The 20,419-nt window shown below is 38.0% G+C and overlaps 1 protein-coding gene across 13 annotated transcripts in view; it reads right to left on the bottom strand.

Annotated features, from left to right (window-relative positions):
• Window positions 1-20,419, bottom strand: part of LOC140477240 (protein MTSS 1-like) — a 189,393-nt gene that overhangs the window by 136,365 nt on the left and 32,609 nt on the right. For 6 of the 13 annotated variants that reach the window (XM_072570788.1, XM_072570796.1, XM_072570789.1 and 3 more), the window contains exon 4: window positions 18,615-18,671. The exons of the other annotated variants lie outside the window; for them this stretch is intronic. In XM_072570788.1, the coding sequence (XP_072426889.1) occupies window positions 18,615-18,671 (57 nt within the window). The remainder of the gene's footprint in view (window positions 1-18,614; window positions 18,672-20,419) is intronic. 13 annotated transcript variants of the gene reach the window in all.

Below are 20,419 nucleotides of genomic sequence, written 5' to 3'. Positions count from 1 at the left end.
AGGGCAAGTCACTGAGGTGTCAATGGAGAGCACTTTGGGGCCAGTGACTACCATTCTATTAGTTTTAAAATAACGATGGAAAATGATAGACTGGATCTAAAAGTTGAAGTTCTAAACTGGACGAAGGCTAATTTTGACAGTATTATGCAAGAACTTTCTAAAGTTGATTGATGGCCGATATTCACAGATAAATGGATGGCTGGAAAATTGGAAGCCTTCAGAAATGAGATAAGAGTCCAGAGATGTTATGTTCCTGTTACCATGAAAGGCAGAGCTGGCAGATGTAGAGAATGCTGGATGACTAGAGAAATTGAAGTTTTGGTCAAGAAAAGGAAGGAAGCATATGTCAGGTATAGACAGCAGAAATCTCGTGAATCCCCAGAACAGAATAAGGGCAGTAGGAATATACTTAAAAGGGAAATCAGGGAGGCAAAAAGGGGACCTGAGACTGCTTTAGAAAATAGGATTAAGGAGAATCCAAAGTGTTTTTACAAATACATTAAGGACAAAAGGGCAACTAGGGAGGCAACAGGGTCCCTTAAAGATCAGCAATGCCACTTATGTGTGGAACCATAGGTATAGTTAGTAAGTGTGGTAGGCAGTATGGTTAGTAAGTATTTTATATCAGTGTTTACTGTGGAGAAGGATATGGAAGACAGAGAATGTGAGGAAATAAATAGTGACATCTTGAAAAATGTTCATATTACAGAGGAGGTGGTGCTGGATATTTTAAAATGCGTAAAGGTGGATAAATCCCCAGGTCTGAATCACGTAGACCCTAGAATTCTGTGGGAAGCCAGGGAAGTATTTTCTGGTTCCCTTGTGAGATATATGCATCATCGATAGCCACAGGTGAGGTGCTGGAAGACTGGAGGTTGGCTAACATTTAAGAAATGTGGCAAGGAAAGGCCAGGAACTGTAGACCAGTGAGCCTGATATCAGTGGTGGACAAGTTGTTGGAGGGACTCCTGAGGGACAGGATTTACATGTTTTTGGAAAAGAAAGGACTGATTAGCAATCAACAACATGAATTTGTGCATGGGAAATTGTGTCTCACTAACTTGATTGAGTTTTTTGAAAAAGTAACAAAGAGGATTGATGAGGGCAGTGCAGTGGACAAGACCTATATGGACTTGAGTAAGGCATTCAACAAAGTTCCTCACGGTGGACTGGTTCGCAAGGTTAGATCACATGGAATGGATGGAGAACTAGATATTTGGATACAGAAGTGGCTCAAAGGTAGAAGACAGAGGGTGGTGTTGGTGGGTTGCTTTTCAAAATCAAGGTCTGTAACCACAAGGATTGGTGCTGAGTCCAATGCTTTTCATCATTTATACAAAAGATTTGGATGTGATCATAGGAGGTATGATTAGTAAGTTTGCAGATGACACCAAAATTGGAGATGTAGTGGACTGCGAAGAAGATTACCTCAGAGCACAAATGGACTTCGTTCGGATGGGCCAATGGGCTGAGGAGTGGCAGATGGAGTTTAATTTAGCTAAATGTCAGGTGCTGCATTTTGTAAAGGTAAATCAGGGCAGGACGTATACACTTAAATGGTAAGTTCCTGGGGAATGTGGCTAAACAAAAGAGTCCATGGAGTGTAGGTTCATAGTTCTTTGAAAGTGGAGTCACAGGTAGACAGGATAGCGAAGGCGGCATTTAGTATGCTTGCCTTTATTGGTCAGTGTATTGAGTATAGGAGTTGCGGCTGTATAGGGCATTGGTTAGGCCACTTTTGGAATACCACGTGCAATTCTGGTCTCCCTGCTATAGAAAGGATGTTGTGAAACCTGGAAAGGTTCAGAAAAGATTTCCAGGTACATTTCCAGTTTTGAAGGGTTTGAGCATTATGGAGAGGCTGAATAGACTGGAGCTATTTGCCCTGGAGTGTCAGAGGCTAAGTGTTGACCTTATAGAGGTTTATAAAATCATGAGTGGCATGGTCAGGTTAATAGACAAGGTCTTTTCCCCAGGGTGGGGGGGGGGGGGGGGGGGGGAGTCCAGAACTAGAGGGCATAGGTTTAAGGTGAGAGGGGAAAGATGTAAAAGAGACCTAAGGAACAACTTTTTCACACAGAGGGTGCTAAGTGTATGGCATGAGCTGCCAGAGGAAATTGTGGAGGCTGGTACAGTTATAATAGTTAAAAGACATCTGGATACGTATATGAATAGCAAGTGTATAAGAGGGATATGGGCCAAATACTGACAAATATGACCATATTAGTTTAGGATATCTGGTCGACATGGATCAGTTGGAACAAAGGGTGTTTTCATGCTGTATACCTCCAAGACGGGTTTCTTGAAACACTATGTCAATAGTGTTTTGAAGTTGAAGGAGTGTACTGTACCTTGAAGAGATAGAGGATGCAATTCTAAACTAAGAGATTACAAGCACCTGTGTATATGACAAGGTGGCAGTCCCAGAATGTACTGTAAAATTGAAAATATGTAGCATTTGTCTGTGAAATGAACAAACAAGGTTTGGTTTTGACAACAACTCAAATTTAACCAGTTTAAATTGTGCCCCAGGATACTCAAACCAGAGTAAATAGAATTTGAATTTATTGTTCTGCCAACATCGAACCAATGATATGATCCAATTTTTGGGGGCGGGGAGAAGTACAAGAATGCAGACATTTTGAAAATTGGTCAGAGAACAACTGTCATAGGGACAGAGAAACTCCTGGAGTGCTAACTGCCAATCTAACATCGTGCTCTCAAAGAAATTAAAAAACACTGTCTGTCAAAGATACCTGTTCATATGAAACATACTCACAATAAAAAGAAAGACAACAAGCCAGAGAGATCATCAGCCAGAAGAGTGAAGACACAGAAGATGATAGAGACTGTATGGCTTTGAGATTAAGTTAATGTAATTTTAATAAGTGTCTTTTTGGAGCAGCATATTGTTATAGAGTTGGAGTCAGATAATAAGCAGTTAAGAAAAAGGGGGGCTTAGATTTGTGAATAGTTTATTGTTTAATGTTTACTTTTACAGTTAGAAAGTAAATTGATGTTATTTTCTTTAAATAGTGGAATTTGGGAGTTCTCTGTCACTCATTTTAACAGATTACAAGACGAAGCGAACTTTTCTGGCTGTTTGATTAAATTAACAGAAAAGGTTCACCTCTGTGTTATAACAATAGTCCAGTCAGGAAAGGAACTGTACTAGATACTGTCTGAGGGAATGAGCCTAACCAGGCATCAATGTTTCAATGAGGGAACATAATAGGAACAGTGATCATAGTTCAAAATGTTTTGACATAGTTGCAGATAAATATAACACTGGTCTTCAGATGAAAGTGTTAAGTTGGAGGGGGGGGAAGGCTAATTACAACAGTATTAGGCAGGAGTTAGAGAAATTGCATTGGGGCAGCTGTTTGAGACACCTGACATTTGGAAATGTATTTAAGAGATCAGGAAAGTTGATTATAGAGATCAGAATCAGCATATTCCTGTGAGGATGAAAGATCAGGAAGGCAAGATTTGGGAATGTTGGATGATGAAAGATATTAAAGGTTTAGTCATCTAGAAAAAAGCAGCATATGCATGGCTTAGGAAACTGAAATCAAACAAGGCCATTGAGGAACACAAAGGAGGCAGAAAGTAATTTAAACAAGTAATCAGGAGATCTAAAAAGGGCGACAAATGTCCTTAGCAAGTAAGATTAAGGAGAATCCCAAGGCATTTTATACATATATTAGCAACAAAAAGGAGATTAGGGAAAGAACAACTCCACTCAAGAACAAAGGAAGGAATTTATGCATGGAACCAGAGGAAGTGGGTGAGGTCCTTAATCAGTACTTTGCATCAGTATTCACTAGGAAGGTTGCTTTTTGGACTGGATCCATGTCACCAGCGGTGTTTCACAGGGATCAGTTCTGGATCCCCTTTTGTTTGTCATTGATATATATGATTTGGAAGAGAATGTAGAAGACATGGCTGGTAAATTTGCAGACTAACACCAAAATCGGTGGTACAGTAGACAGTGAAGAGGATTCCTAATTTCCCCTCCCCCCACCTTATCTCAGTCCCAACCCTTGGACTCAGCACCACCTTCTTGACCTGCAATCTTCTTCCCGACCTCTCCGCCCCCACCCCCTCTCCAGCCTATCACCCTCACCTTAACCTCCTTCCACCTATCGCATTCCCAACGGCCCTCCCCCAAGACGCTCCTCCCTAACTTTTATCTTAGCCTGCTTGGCACATCCTCCTCATTCCTGAAGAAGGGCTTATGCCCGAAACATTGATTCTCCTGCTCCTTGGATGCTGCCTGATCTGCTGTGCTTTTCCAGCAACACATTTTTCAACATTGTAATAAACCTCTTTTGCACCCTCTCCAAATGCCTCCACATCCTTACCATAGTGTCGGGACCAGAACAGCAAACAACACTACAAACGTGTCCAAATTGAAGTTCAGGTTCTGGTTGCCCAGTTATAGGAAGGATATTAAGTTAGAGAGGATTCAGAAGAGATTTACTAGGATGTCACCAGGTATGGAAGGATTGAGTTTTAAAGAAAGGCTGGATAGGCTGAAACCTTTCTTTCACAGGAGCATAGGAGATTGAGAGGCACCTTATATAAGTTTACAAAACAATGAGGGATATAGATAGACTTAATTGTAGTTGTCTTTTCTCTAAACTGGGGCATTTCATGACTGGGGGCACGTTTTTAAGGTGAGAGAACAGAAATTTTTTTAAAAAGACATGAAGGGAATTTTTTTTAACTACAGAGGATTGTTTGCATGTGGAATGAACATCCTGAAGAAGTGGTGGATGTGGATGTAATTACAATGTTTAAAAGACACTTGGATAAGTATACAAATAGGGCAGATTTGGAGGGATATTAGCCAGGAGCAAGCAGGTGAGACTAGTTCAATTTGGGATCATGTTCAGCTTAGACTGGTTGGACCAAAGGATCTGTTTCCATACTGCATGACTCTATGACTCTAAAAGGACATGGATGATGCTAAGATTAGAAAAGGGTCGTTGATATTAAGGAGGTGGTGGTGTTAGTTGTCTTAAAAAATATTAAGGTAGGTAAGTCCCCAGGACCTCATGGGCTCTATCCCAGAATACTGAAGGAGGCAAGGGAGGAGAATGCGGAGGTCTTAACACAGACCTTTTAATCCTCTTTAGCCACAGATGAGGTCCCAGAAGGGGAACAGGGATAGTCCAGGAAATTATAGGCCTGTGAGCCTTACGTCAGTGGTAGGGAAATTATTGGAGAAATTACTTTGGTAACTGGACTTACTTGCATTTAGAAAAGAATGGATTTATTAGGAATATTTCGCATGGCTTTGTACAGTAGAGATCTTGTCTCACAAACATGATTAAATATTTTGACGAAGTGACAAAGCTAATTGATATGGGTAGGGTAGTGAATATTGTATACATGGACTTTGTTAAAGCTCTTGACAAGGTAGACAGGTCCAGAAGTTGCATAGGATCCACGGTAAGTTGGCAAATTGGATACACAATTGACTTGGTCATTGGAAACAGAGGTAAACTTTTCTGACTGGAGGTCTGTGATCAATAGCGTTCCATAAGGACCAGTGCTGGAAACTGTGCTGGTGATCTGATTAGTAAGTTTGCAGATGACATGAAAATTGGGGGAGTTGTGGATAGTGAGGAAGGATCTCAAAAGGAGAGAGTTGGATATAAAGTTTGATATCAAATACAAATGAAGAAGTTCAAAAAAAAGACAGAAGGATGGGGCCATCTTGAATCGGAATCAATCATTTGGAAAGCTGGGTTGAGAAATATCAGAAGGAGTTTAATCCAGACAAGAGTGAGATGATGCATTCTGGAATGTCAAATGCAACAGGAAATTATACAAGTAATGGTAGGACTCTGAGGAGCATTGATTTACGGAGATTTCTGGGGGTCCAAGTCCAAAGCTTCCTGAAAGTGGCAATACAAGTGAATAAGGTGGTAAAGGCTGCATACAGCATGCATGCCTTCTTTGCTCACAGCACTGGGTATAAAAGTTGGCAAGTCATGTTACAGCTGTGTAAGACTTAAGTTTGAACATGTTTGGAGTGTGTTGCTCTGGCCCTACACTATTGTAAGGATGTGGAGGCATTTAGAGAGGGTGCAAAAGAGGTTTATAAGAATGTTGCCTGGATTGAAGTTGAATAGCTGTGAGCAGAGGTTGGACCAACTTTACGCTGAGCATCAGAGGCTGAGAGTGGCCTCATAGAATTACATAAAATTACTAAAGGCATAGATAGGCCAGAGTCTTTTTTTCCCCAAGGTGGAAATGCCAAATACTAGGATGGATTGGTTTATGGAGAGAAGGGAAAAGTCTACAGGAAATGTGAGGGGAATTTTGTTTTTAAAACAGAGGGCAGTCGGTTTCTGGTTCTTGCTGCCAGGGGAGATAGTAGAAGATATATTAGCAAAATTTAAGAAGTATTTCGACAGACACATGAACAGGCAGTGAATAAAGGGGATATAACCACGAGCAGGCTGATGGGATGAGTTTAGAATGTCAAGATGCTTGGCACAGACATCGTGGGCTGAAGGACCTGTTCCAGTGCTGTCCTGTTCTATGTTCTATTGCACAAGCAGATTGTCTTGTTCTGAGAGGTAAGATAAACTTCAAATTGTGAAACACATTCCACAACCATTCCCAGCTTAGAAAAGTTTATTTAAACCAACTAAAAGCCAACATTTTATGTAAAAGTTACATTTCAAAATGAGAAGGAAAGAAACATGCAATTTGTTTTTACATGTCCATTGTTCGCTGGAACTCTCAGATGAATGTTTTGAAATGTTTATCTTGCTTTGGTTTAGGTTTGCTTCTCTTGACTGTATTTGGATTCATGGTTTCATGAACATTAGCCATTGTCCAATACCTTGCTGAAGTACCTATCATTTTGCATCAACCTGAACTACTTACTGCCACAAATAAAGAGCTCTCACTTGATATCCACACATTGTTCTTTTGAAAGAATGATTACTAAATCAGCAAAAATTGGCTAAGAGCAGCAACTAGAGATCAAGTTTAGATTCATATGGTTGGCTGGTCAAATTTGCAAAGTCATAATAGGGGAAAAAAAAGTAAAAATCCAAAATAAACATTTACACTTCAACACAGTGATTCCTATCACATTATTACAAAACACTTTACAGCTGCAGGTGTTAGCTTGCATTTTGCTATCTCAAATTCAATGCCAAGATTCCAAAGACATTTCTTCAAACCCACAGCAGATGGTACTCATCAGCTTGGAAGAAAAGCTATCCTCTCATCATTTACACTATTCTCTATTGAAGGGGGAAGTTTGTGTTTTTTTTGTATTCAGCCAGCTGGCTTTCCTTATTTCAAATTGCAAATGATAGCTGAACACGTAACATGGAAATGATTTCTTTTTTGGTTTGTATGGCACTCATTCTCCCCATTAAGGTAAGTTTGAAACCAGTGAACTTAGCTCAGCACAATATCAAGAAATTAATTGCTACTTATTTTATTAAATATCAAAACACAGAATGTGGCAGTGTTTGGTGCCAGATACTTCCCTATTTACAGCATCTTAGCTGTACTGCAAACTGGAGCAGAAGATGGATAACACTTTCTACATTTCTATAATAAGACTTTGAAAAAGAAACATGAATTCCATATATTTATTCTTCCCTAAAAATCTGCATTATATTTCAGAACATGACAATCTTATTTCAAAATTCAAATATAATGTTGTCTCATTCATTATCTAACAGAAATGTCAATGATATTCAGCAGAGATAGAACAGTGAGGGAAAACTGTAAAACAATCAAAAACAACAATGAAGCAGATTTGAAGACATGAAAATGAACTGGATACAACATAAGAGAAGTGCAACTGGTCAGGTATCAGTGGTTTCATAGTTGGCAAATTAGGAACAAATCTCAATCACGTAACTAAATCCCTTAATTTAGATTGGGGCTTCTGGAAAATACTGAAGGTGCATTTCAGTCAAAAATCAATTTTTTTTCCAAGTAAGATATTAACTCAAAGTGAAAAATAGATGTTTTCACAGATGTTACAATTTTATAGCATCTTTCACAACCTCAGGCTATCCTAAAGCACTTTCAGCCAATTACATGCTTTTAAGTACATGTTTAATGCAACACAACAGCCAGTAGCACAAAACCAGGCTCTAAATTAACAAATGGGATGCGATCACCATGTTAGTGAAGTATAAATATAGGTCAGAAGACCAATTAGAATTCTCCTGCTTTTCTTCAAAATAGAGTCATGAAATCCTTTACATCTGCCTGAAGACAAGAATTTTTTATTTAATTCATTCATGGGATGAGTGCTGCTGGCTCTAGACCCCCTGAGGGCTGTTAAAAGTCAACTACATTGCTGTAGCTCTGTAATCACACAAAAGCCAGATCAATGAAAGACTTCATTCCCTAGAGTACATTTGTGAACGAGGTGGGCTTTTACAACAATCACCATTATTAATTGGGAATTATGACAAATTTTTAATATTAGATATTTATAGTCATTCCTGAATACACTCTTGTACATTTTACTATATAACCCATAAATGAATCAATATGTTGCTGCTGGAAACCATGTGCACTTACAAAAGAGGCTGCCTTGATTTTCAAACTCGCTTCTCAAAAGGCAGCTATGGTAACTGTTGAAGCAGCTCAACTACCCACACAGTGAGTTTTTTGTTACAGTAATCAATGTCATCTATGGTGGGGTAGGGAGTGGGGTAGGTGGTGGAGGTCAGTTTAGTTTGGTTGGCTGCATGGCTGGATTGCAATACAGAGTGATGCCAACAGCGTGGGTTCAATTCCCACACTCGGTTACCATGAAGGATTTTCCTTTGCAATCTCTCCCTTTGCCACTATGGTGGCTTTAGGAAAAGTGGCAATTGGCATCCAGGCTGATGAACTGGTACTTCAATGACAATTTCCTAAAATAATCCTTGTCTGGCAAGCATACACCAAAAAAAAACTACATTAGAGCCAGGTAAATTTTTGAACTGATTCAAATTAGCATGGACTATGAAGATAACAAACAAGTACAAAAATCATAATTTCTTTGGCAGAATTCAGGAACAAATTGTCACCATAGCTTTTGATGTCACCTACAGAAAGATAAATTTAGTACATATTGTTACACCAAAAATACAAAGTATGTTTTTCTACAACATCAGCTCAATACCTGTTCTTCTTCCATATGCTGTATTCCTAGGAATCCAGGAAACAATTTCAGGGATGAATTCAGGACAAAACAGCCCACATGATTGGCTCCACATTCACAAACATTACTCCCTTCACCATTGATCATCAGTAGTAGCACTGTGTACTATCTATAAGATGGACTCAGAAATTTATGAAAGATCCTTCAACAGCACTTTCCAAACCCACTTCCATCTAGAAAGACAAAAGTAGCAAATACATAAGAGCACCCTCACCTGAATGTTCCCCTCCAAGCCACTCACCATCCTGATTTAGAAATATCTCACTATTCCTGAATGGGTGCTGAGTCAAAAGTCCTGGAATTATCTCCCTAATGTACTGTAGGTCTACCTAGAACACATGGACTGCAACGGTTCAAGAAGACAGCTCACCACCATCACCTTCTCAAGGGCAACCAGTAATGCCCATGTCACAGAAGAGAATAAAAAATTTCAGAGTAACTGTTACCTGTTAAAGCATAAATGCAAAAGAAGTGTGCCCAACTGTTTGTGTTTCCAATTTACATAAATATGCTCTGACTTCAGTTAAATGGCAGCCTTTATTTCTGGCAAATAAAACTTCTGTTTATTTCATTTTTGGAGATTTATTTTCTTGTTTCATTCAAGTAGCTACAAAACTGATACACTTCACTGATGTCTGAACAATATCCATCAACACCAGAATTAATGCCTCCAATGAAAATTTCTTTATATTTTGGTTTAAAGTCACTCATTCCATCTTTTTACAGATACTGTGCGATCTATTAAGGGTGCCCAACATTTTATGGTCTCCTTTCAGATATTCAGCATTTGTCATTTTACTTTTCTAATAGCACTATTAAGTTTTGGTGCTGCAGAAGTTAAACATCAATAGTAAATTATAATGATGCTCAGCCACTGACAGGAAGTTTAAAATAATTTACGCCACTTCTGCACTGGTCCTGTTTAATCTGGCATGAAATAAAGCACCATAAATCAACTTCCACTATTTTTACTGTCCCATTAATCTCACTGTAAACTAAGAAAAAAGTCTCTGAGAGCTTAAGAATCCGCTACTTAGTCCAGTGTCAGATTTAGAAATGTAACCGCCAAGAGCTGGCCAATGGTGACCCAGAATCTGATTAAAGCAGTGGCAGTACAATTCAGTCTTCTGACCTTCAAAAACTAATTTATAAAAACACAATGAATTCATAGATATGTATTAACATTCTTGGACAAGATGAGAGATCAGCTGCTGGAATGCATGTGTTCAACATGACATGCTATCTTCAATCATGACTTACAATGCAACAAAGAAAGGCTTTATTCAACATTTGTGTTTTGGCTAGCTCGGAACAAGCAGGTTTTCAGCTGTGGGCCAAAATTCAAAACAAGATATTTTTTAACGGCAGGAACACTCCAGAGCACACACCTGTCGAGATAATATGTACAAACTACAGACTATGAGCAAATGTCACAATTGCTCATAACAAAACTAGTTTGAGATCATGTACCTTTCATTCCAGTAATGTTCCCTCTCGTTTCTCCTCCAGCCCAAATACAAGAACACAAATCATCTAACTTTGAGTATTCAAAATTAATATCTGCTTTCAACTTGTAATTATGAATTTGAAGCACAGATTACTGATTTACAGGCACAAAAGTACCAAAGATGGCTGAATGCAGATGTCCAATAAATACTAAGAAATTTACAGCAATTGAGAGCATAACAAATTAAAAGGTTCACTCTGGAAAAAGGACAAAACTGGAAAAAGCAAGACACAAATCATCAGAACCTGGCACGTGACCATGTTCCCACAGCAACCAAGGTCCTTGAATCCCCACTTCAAATGTACGGAACATTTGCAGCACAGTATCTGGCAGGCCATTAGCTCAAAGAAACTACAGTACATTATGGAAGATGTTGCAGCTTGAGTAGAGTGATTTCAGATGCCATTCACTTCGTACTTACTGCATTCACACAATGCATTAGGCTGATAGATTCTTGTCCCATTCAACTTGGCTCAAAATCACAACTCAGTTTGACTGTGTCTTCCAATTGATTTCCTTACATTTGGCAGGTTTACCATCTCCCGCTGAAATGCATGCCTAGTTTTGTACCTATTGATGCTGTTTGCTTGATTTGACAATCGAGACACTGACAAATGCAGATAGCTTTATGTACAGCTACCAAAACATGATTTGCCACCTTCTTTACTTTCCAGGTGGCTTTCAACACATTCGACTTTAGTAATAAGTATTTTGCACAACAAGATAGGGTAAACTCAAAATCTATTCAATGTAAGCTTTTCCTCCCTAAGTCAGGATATGAATGATTCATCAAGTCCTACAAATATTACAATTAGTTACTAGTACCTACTAATAACTGAGTAAAATCAAAGTTCCAAGTTCATCTTTGAAATTCCTTACTATTTCTCATTTTACCAACTATACTATCCTATACTAATCGATCTTACACTACAAGTTAATGTCTGAAAACCAACTTTTTGAGTTGTAGATTCCACATTTTGCTCACTCACCATTTGCAGCACTGCAATCTGCAAGGGAAATAGAAAATAAAATCTGGTGGTAAAAACCCCACCCTGACCAACTCCACACCTGTTTCAATCACAACAGAAGCAGCATTTGAGAGGAATTTATGAAATACAACAATTTTTGACTGGAAATGTCACTTAAAAATAAATATAGAAACATCAAAATGAAAAAAAGGAATTGCAGAAAAGTCCATTGAAAACTATACTCAGCTGGCAAAATGGAGTCAGCACTTTATTTAACAGCACCTCAAGAGAACTTCAACAGGATCAAATGCAGAACCTAATCATTAAATTGTTTTGCTTTCATTTTGAAGGGAGAGGATGTTGTGCTAATTTCTATTCTTTGTTTTAGTATATAAGCAGCCAAAAGAACTGTTTTATATCACAAAAGTACAGGCAACCAAGGAGAATATCATACAAAGCCATTTGGCTTCTACCTGTTGTGCGAGTTAACGTGAACAAAATAAATGTAAATAAAATAGGCATCATCATAAGGAGAAGTTATGCAAAAACACATGACTTCAGGGAAATAGTTGCCCCATGAAGCATCATATGAATTCTTGTCCTGTACATAGTTAGTATTACCCTATGGAATAAAGGGTAATGTTTGTCAACAAACAGGACTCCTGCAAAGTTAACAGGTCCAGTCCCAGACACAGCCAAATTACAACAGAAGAACAGACTTCGGGAACAGACACTACTCAAAAGTCAATTAATTTCCTAACCAAAAAAGCCATGTACACTAATTTTTATTCTAATTCTTAGGATGTAAATAATGCTGCCAAGTTTAATTTCAGACAGTCCATGACATTCTCCATGAACCAAGACAGTACTTAGGATAACATGTCCTCAAAGGACTTAACTGAAGCAAACGGAGACATAGTGAGTGAGTTTGTGCATGAGACCAAAATTGGTGGCATAATGGACAGTGAAGAAGGTTATCTAAGATTACAATCGGATCTTGATCAATTGGGCCAATGGGTTGAGGAGTGGCAAATGGAGTTTAATTTGGAATGAAGGCATGGTGTTGCATTTTTGTAAGGCTAACAAGGGCAGAACTTATACAGTTAATAGTAGTAGAGCCCTGGAGAGTGTTGTCAAACAGAGAGACCTACTGGTAAGGTACATAGTTCTTTGATAGTTGTGTCACAGGTAGACAAGGTGGTAAAAAAGGTGTTGGCATGCTTGCCTTCATTGCTCAGACCACTGAAAATAGGAGTTGGGACATCATGTTGCAGGATGTTGTAAGGCCACTTTTGGAGTAATGTGTACAGTTCTGGTTGCCCTGCTATAGGAAGGATATTATTAAATTGGAGAGAGGACAGAAAAGCTTTATAGGTAAGTTACCAAGACTGGAGGGCTTGAGTTATAAAGAGATGCTGGATAGGATGCAACTTTTTTTCATTGGAGCGCAGGAGGTTGAGGGGTGATCTGATTGAAATTTATAAAATCATGAGGGTCATAGATAAGGTGAATAGTAAAGGGCTTTTCCCTACTGTAGGAGAGTTCAACACTGGATGGCATATTTTTAAGGTGAGAGGAGAAAGATTTAAAAGGGACTTGAGAGGCAACTTTTTCAAAGAGAGGGTGGTTCGCATATGTAATGAACAGCCGGAGGGAGTGGTAGATGTCGATATAGTTATAACATTTAAAAGACATTTGGATAAGTACATGAATAGGAAAGATTTAGAGGGATGTGGGCCAAATGCAGGCAAATGGGACTAGTTTAGCTTGAGAACCGTGATCGGCATGGATGAGTTGGATCAAAAGGTCTGTTTCTGAGCTGTATGACTTTATCTGAATGCATGGCTACTCTATAAAACTATACAATTCAGGACAGTGTGCAACTTGGAGGGAATTAGGCTCCCACAATATTGTTGCTGTTATCTGCCTTGGTAGTCAAGGACCTGTGCTGGGTGATACTGTGAGGTAAGCTTAATGAGTTTCTGCAGTACATCAAGTAATTTAGACAGCTCCTCTAGCCATAGTATAACAGTGTCAGAGGGGCTTAATAAACTCCACTAGTAGGGTCACTCATCAAACAGAATGTTCCATCCCAGAAAATAGTGACCATCAGATAGTTGTACCTATCAAGGTGAATCACAAATACTCCATCAAACTCCTGACTTAAGCTTATAGATGGTAGGAAAGCTTTAAATGTTTAGAAGATAAGAAACTCATCACAGAGCACTTCCCCTCTACAGCTACATTGTTCAACAGGCTGATCTCATTTAACTTCTGGTCAATGAGAACAACATAATTTTCAGATCTTACTAAATAGCAGAATAGCCTTGTCAAAACTTAATTATTGGAAAAGGCACTTGTTGGCATGTACCCACAACCACTCATCAGCACAAAGTCAAACACAATCCAGTCAATGCTGTGGCTTCACCTGTGTGATTTCATCATTTGGAGATTTTTGCCTGGAGTTTAACACTCTGGAATTATCAGCAGATAGACAGATTGATTAAGCAGCTTAAAATAATTGGCCTGAATGCACTTCGCTGAGGAACTCTGGCAGTAATCCCTTAGGGTTGTAATGATTGGCATTAATGGTAATGATAGTCATCTTCCCTTGTGTCATGGAAGCCACCGAAGCTTTATTCCCTGACATCCTCAAAATCTATCAGTACTTCAGTTTAATTTTGCTAGGCCTCTACAGCTAAATGCAACAAGGCTGACAGAAACAACTCACACCTTTGGTCTGCATTCTGGTCTAACATGTACATCTTAATCAAGACCATAACAAGATTGGTTGAAGATAATTTCTGGTGAAATACATATTGAGCATTAGGAAACAAATTATTGCTGAGTAGATGTGACTTAATGCTACTGTTTGAGTTACTTCCATCACTTCCCATGGAGTTGGCAATGGTAATGGGACTGCTTTTCTAAGTGTAAACAATAGTATGCCAATTCCTGTCATATTATGCGGATATCCCAGATTAATAAGTAGAGTGTGCTATTTTTCAGTATATTTGTAAGTAACATTTATTCTTGCTCACAAAAAACACCAGCAAACTAATAAGGAAAATTAAAATGCAGGTTTACAAGTTTGGAACTGAATTAGTGGCCTTGAACAATCAAGTAATAGTCCAAAATTGTGCCAAGGCTTTATGCAAAGCAAATTTTTAACAATCTACTCTCCTGGCCAGAGAATTTATTAAATGCTTTCATTTAAAGGTAATGTATTCCACATAATCAATGTATTTACTGTTTAACAAAACAGTGAAAGGGTGATTGCTCAAAGAAATGACACTCATCATAATCAAGAGAGGAGTTGTAGCAAAAGAAAAGCATTTTCTTCAGATAGTCAGCCACTTGAACATATTTTATATTAATGTCTGGATGTCTAATCTGGCTAAAGTAAGTTAACAAGTCCAAACTAAATTGGTAAGTATGTGAATAGTAGCTTCATATCTCTTCAGATTATAGCAATATTCCTAAAAGCATATATACAGGTCCAAAACCAGTCATTGATATTTTACTTCTAGAAAGCTGGAAGTAGCAATTCTCTCAGCAAACAAACACTACAATTGGGCTTGTTGAAGAGACTTATGTCCAATGTACAAGAAAACGGTTGCTGAACTTGTACATTGAGTTACTCTCTGAACATAGTTTAACAAATGTCCAGCAATTGCGTTAAATAATGAATATGCAGTGTCAAAAGCAGAAAGAAAATCAAAACTAAAAAAAAGGAAATATGGGGCTTTAATAAAATAAAAGCCTTTGTAACACAGATGCATCTATTTCCTGAAATCTTGTATTGGCAATAAACATTGCGGGTAGCAGCTGCTGAAAATAACTTCCACAAAAACAATTATAGTAAAATATACCACAACCTGCTATGTGTGTGGAGAGCGGGTAGTGTTTGTATGAGATCATATTTACTTTAATACCTTTAACAACAACATTTCTGGGACAAAGTAAATTTAAGAGTGATAATTAAGTACCTTTACCAGATCCAAATTTCTGGTTTCAAAACTTCTAATTCTGACAGCCATATGAAAATTAACTAAGGTTAATGTGCGATCAATTTTGTTTAGGCCAATCCAAGTCAATGTTTATTTTGCTTTAGAAGTATAAACTGCACAATCTATATTACACAATAACCTGAATAGTCAATAGTTCAAATCCTTTGACTTGCTTTGATTTCATGTACTAAACTAACAGAGTCAATATTGGAGCTATCCTATTAAGACTATAAATACATTTCCATCATCAAAAGAATACTTTCACCACCAATAACATGTAGTCATGCTCATACTTCCATTTTACGTGTTAAAAAAGAAATTCAGATCTTAATCAACAAAAGTACCCACTGAGAAGCCTATCTCAATTTTACTCAAATTCTTCTCATGCAATTACCTATGACATTACACTGTATCGGCGCACCAATGTCAGCCTATGGTACTGTTCATATTTGAACAACCTCCACTGAGGCGAAATAAAGGGGTACTACTCACAACCATGAAATTGGACCCCAGTAAACTGAAGGTGGAGGAAACAAAATCATTTCTATCATGGCTAACACATGTATCACATAATTATAGAATGGCCACAGCACAGAAAAGAGGCAATTCAGTCTATATATCTATGTTGACCCTCTGAGAAAACACTTTCTGGTGGAGGTTTTCCCCTCGTATTTCCATTGGTTTACTTGTCAATTACCTTAAATCTATGCTTACTTGTTCTCAATCTTATCACCAATGGGAACAGTGTCTAATTTGCCAATAGTCCTCATTATTTTGAGTACCTCTGGAAAATAACCCCATTTCTCCAAGGAGAACAGTCCTAAATTCTCCTATCTTTCTACGTAACTCCACATCCCTGGAACCATTCCCATGATTCTTTTCTGCACACTCTCCAATTTTTTTATATCCTTCCTTATGTTTAGTACCCAGAATAGGTTGCAATATTCCAGATGGGGCCAAACCAAGTGTTTTATGCACATTTAACACAAGGTCCTTGCTGGATGTAGGTTTGCTCGCTGAGCTGAAAGGTTCATGTTCATAAGTTTTGTCATCATACTAGGTTACATCTTCACTGAGCCTCTGGACAAAGCATTGCTGATGATTCCTGCTTTCTATTTATATGTTTGGGTTTCTTTGGGTTGGTGATGTCATTTCCTGTGGTGATGTCATTTCCTGTTCTTTTTCTCTGGGGGTGGTAAATCAGGTACAAGTCAATGTGTTTGTTGGTAAGTGTTCCAGTTGGAATGCCATGCTTCTAGGAATTCTTGTGCTTGTCTCTGTTTGACTTATCTTAGGCTGGATGTGTAGTCCCAGTTGAAATGGGGTCCTTCCTCATCTGTGTGTAAGGATATTAGTGAGAGAGGGTCATGCTGTTTTGTAGCTCGTTGTCTGCCTGCTTGTCCAATATAGTGTTTGTTACAGTCCTTTCACGGTATTTTGTAAATGACATTAGTTTTGCTTGTTGTCTGTCTAGGGTCTTTCAAGTTCATTAGCTGCTGTATTAGTGTGTTGCTAGGTTTGTGGGCTACCATGATGCCAAGGGGTCTGAGTAGTTTGGCAGTCATTTCTGAGATGTCTTTGATGTAGGGGAGAGTGGCTAGGGTTTCTGGATGTGTTTAGTCTGCTTGTTTTGGTTTGTTGCTGAGAAATGAGTTACAAATCTTCTCAAAACTCACTAAAAAAGTCCTTGCTTCTATACTCTATGCTGGACTCTACTGATAAAGCCCAGAATGACATATGCATTACTGACCATCCTCTCAAGCTATTCTTCAATGGTTTATATTCCTTAAACACCCAGATCCCTCTGTACCTGCCCTCATTATCAATAGACAAGCTATAATCAAGATCTAAATGCAAGTGCCCATTCAACAAAAATAAATTTGCTCTCCAAGTTAGGTGAAGCAGGTAAAGCCAATTCACTATTCCTCTCAAACTTGCTTAAGGTGCTAACGGACACCCTTCTAGTCTGTTTGTAGTCATTATAATGATGGAGCTTGATAAAAAATTCCAGAAACATGACCCAGTACCAGTCATGGAACAGCAATAAATGTCCACACTAGGATTGTGCACATTTGATTAGGAAATTGCAGCTGGCAGTGTTCTTATGACATTATTTCTAGACCTCAGTGGTAAAGGTCACAAGGAATGTGCTGTTAAATTTAGCTTCGTGAATTATAGCAGTGTATTCTGGGAATGCTATATTGAAAGCCAAAGAAGCAAACTGTTTTATCATGTGTGATGTAAAAGGTGTTGCAGCTGCACTCATCTAGAGTGGGACTACACATCCAGCCTAAGACAAGTCAAACAGAGACAAGCATCTTGAGCTGGTGTAACCACAATGGTAAACAATGACAAAAGGTAAATCAGTGAGGAAAGATACTGACCCAAAAGATCATTAAATAGAATCAGTGTAGGTAGACATTAGAAGCAGCAAAGTTTAGAGAACACCTAATGGGATTCAGTTATGGACACCCCCCCCCAAGTGATCATACTGTCGAACGCAGCCTTATAGAATGTGCAAAAAAGGTGATAATGTAAAAATGATTGGGGTACTTTCATTTTCAGATAAACAGTAAAACTGGGAAAGCAAAATGTAAAATACTTCTGTGACAGTTGCATGAAGCAATACGGTATGGACTCAAATAGAGGTAAAGCTTTTTTATATCTAGTCTTGTGTAATGAGGCAAAGTTAATGAGTAATCTCACTGTAAACACTCCATTGGGAATTGGTCATCATGATGCAATTGAATTCATGTTGAGATTGAAAGCAACATATTTCGATCATAAACAAGCATCTTAAACAAATCCAGTTACATAAGTTCGAGGAGAGAACTAGTTATGTTTGACTGATTAAACAGATTAATAGATATGACTATGAATTAACAGTAGGAAAAACAATTAAAGAAATAATTCAAAATATTCACCAAAAATATATTCCATTGGGACACAAAATCTCAGCTCAAAGATCCATCTGTGGCTTACTGTGGAAATTAAGCACAGTATTAGCTTTAAAGTAAAGGCTTATGAAGGTTTCTAAGAATAGCAGCAAGTCTGAGTATTAAGAATGAAACTTGAAAGGCCACCAAAAGTCTAATAAAATACAACAGCAAACTAATAAGGAATACAAATTCAGTCTGCAAGAGCTTTTTACAAGTATATGAAAAGGAAAGGGGTAACTAAAGCAAATGTTCGTCCCTTAGAAACAAAAGCAGGACAAGTTATTACGAGGTATTAGGAAATGGCAGACACTGAACAAATACTTTGAGTTTATCTTCACAAGCACAACTCAGATTCCAGAAATGGAGGTTAACATGGTTGTTAAAATATGAGGAAATCAAGAAAATTATCAACACAGAAAATATTACTATAAAAATTTCGGTGAGTAAAATCTGATAAACTGTCAGGACCATCAGCTTCCACTTGAATAAAGAAAGTGGGAGAGAATCCTCTGGCCAGGATTTTCTAGACTTCCTTAGATTCTGGAATGGTCCCAAATGAATTGAAAATTAGCAAAGACTACATCATTAATCATGAAAATAAGCTGATAGAAAATAGGCCAGTTAGCCTGATGTCAGTCACTGGAAAATGCTGAAATATATTACTAAGGAAGTCTTAATAATGCATTTAGAAAATCACAGCATGATCAAAATCAACAGGGGATTATGCAAGAGAAATAGTAATTGATAAGGTGCATAGTACATATCATATATCTGGGATTTTCAAAAGGCATTAGAAATGGTCAATTGGCAAGATAAGGGCTCATAGAATCGAAGGTAATATACTAACATGAAGGAGGATTGATTAATGAACGGCAAGTAAAGAGTATGTGTGAAAGGGACATTGGCAAGTTGATAGACTATGACTATTGAAAAGTGTTGCAAGAGCAGTGCTGGGCTTCAGCTATTTCAAACCTTATTAATGATTTAGACAGAAAAAAGGCAATGTACCTAAGTTGGAGACAAAAGTGTTCGTGGAAGTGTTAGTTGAGAGGAGGACAGAGGCAACAAAGAGATGTGGACAGTTTTAGGTGAATGGGTAACAAATTGGCAGATGTATATCACATGAGGAAATCGAAGGTTCTTTGGCTGTCAAAATAAAAGCAGATTTTCTTTTACAAAAGCACGACACTTGTAAGTTCTAATGTTCAAGGAGACAAGTGTGCTTGCACAAGAAACCCGAAGGTAGCTTGCAATAGGACTGAATTTTTTTTTCAATAATTAATTACTGACTTCAGTCAGAGAAAAAAAACTGTATTATGTTTAATTATGGTCAGTCATAAAACAATTATTTCTCTGGGACAAAAGCCATATAGTATCATGGTAACAGATATATTTATCGTTCAAGTACAATTCTTTTTCAGAAAGATGGTTGAGAATGAAATTATAATGATTGTCTAAAATCAGTGTGCATTATAGAGCACAGAGAGAAAGTCTGAAGGGTTACACCTGAAGAATGTCTTTGGAACTTCAGACAGCAACACTTCAAAGAGAGAGATGCCAGAAAAATGAACTGTGATCTCCTGCGGGTTGTATACCAGACTACAGGTTAAAAAAGAGACAGTTCCAAGTGAAAAACATGTTTGTATTTTACCCTTCCAAAAATACACAAGAGATACTGTTTAAAAACTAACTGAAACCCCAACCTGTCATGCTGAAATGTTGGTATGCTAGTGTGCTAACTTGTCACTTGAGATGCACAGTGCAGATGTGTGCTGTGAACACACACAGCT

This window comes from Chiloscyllium punctatum, chromosome 5 (genome assembly GCF_047496795.1).
Source record: "Chiloscyllium punctatum isolate Juve2018m chromosome 5, sChiPun1.3, whole genome shotgun sequence".
Lineage (NCBI taxonomy): Eukaryota > Metazoa > Chordata > Chondrichthyes > Orectolobiformes > Hemiscylliidae > Chiloscyllium > Chiloscyllium punctatum.
Note: the sequence above shows the minus strand (reverse complement) of the source record. Positions and strands in the feature narration are given on the sequence as shown.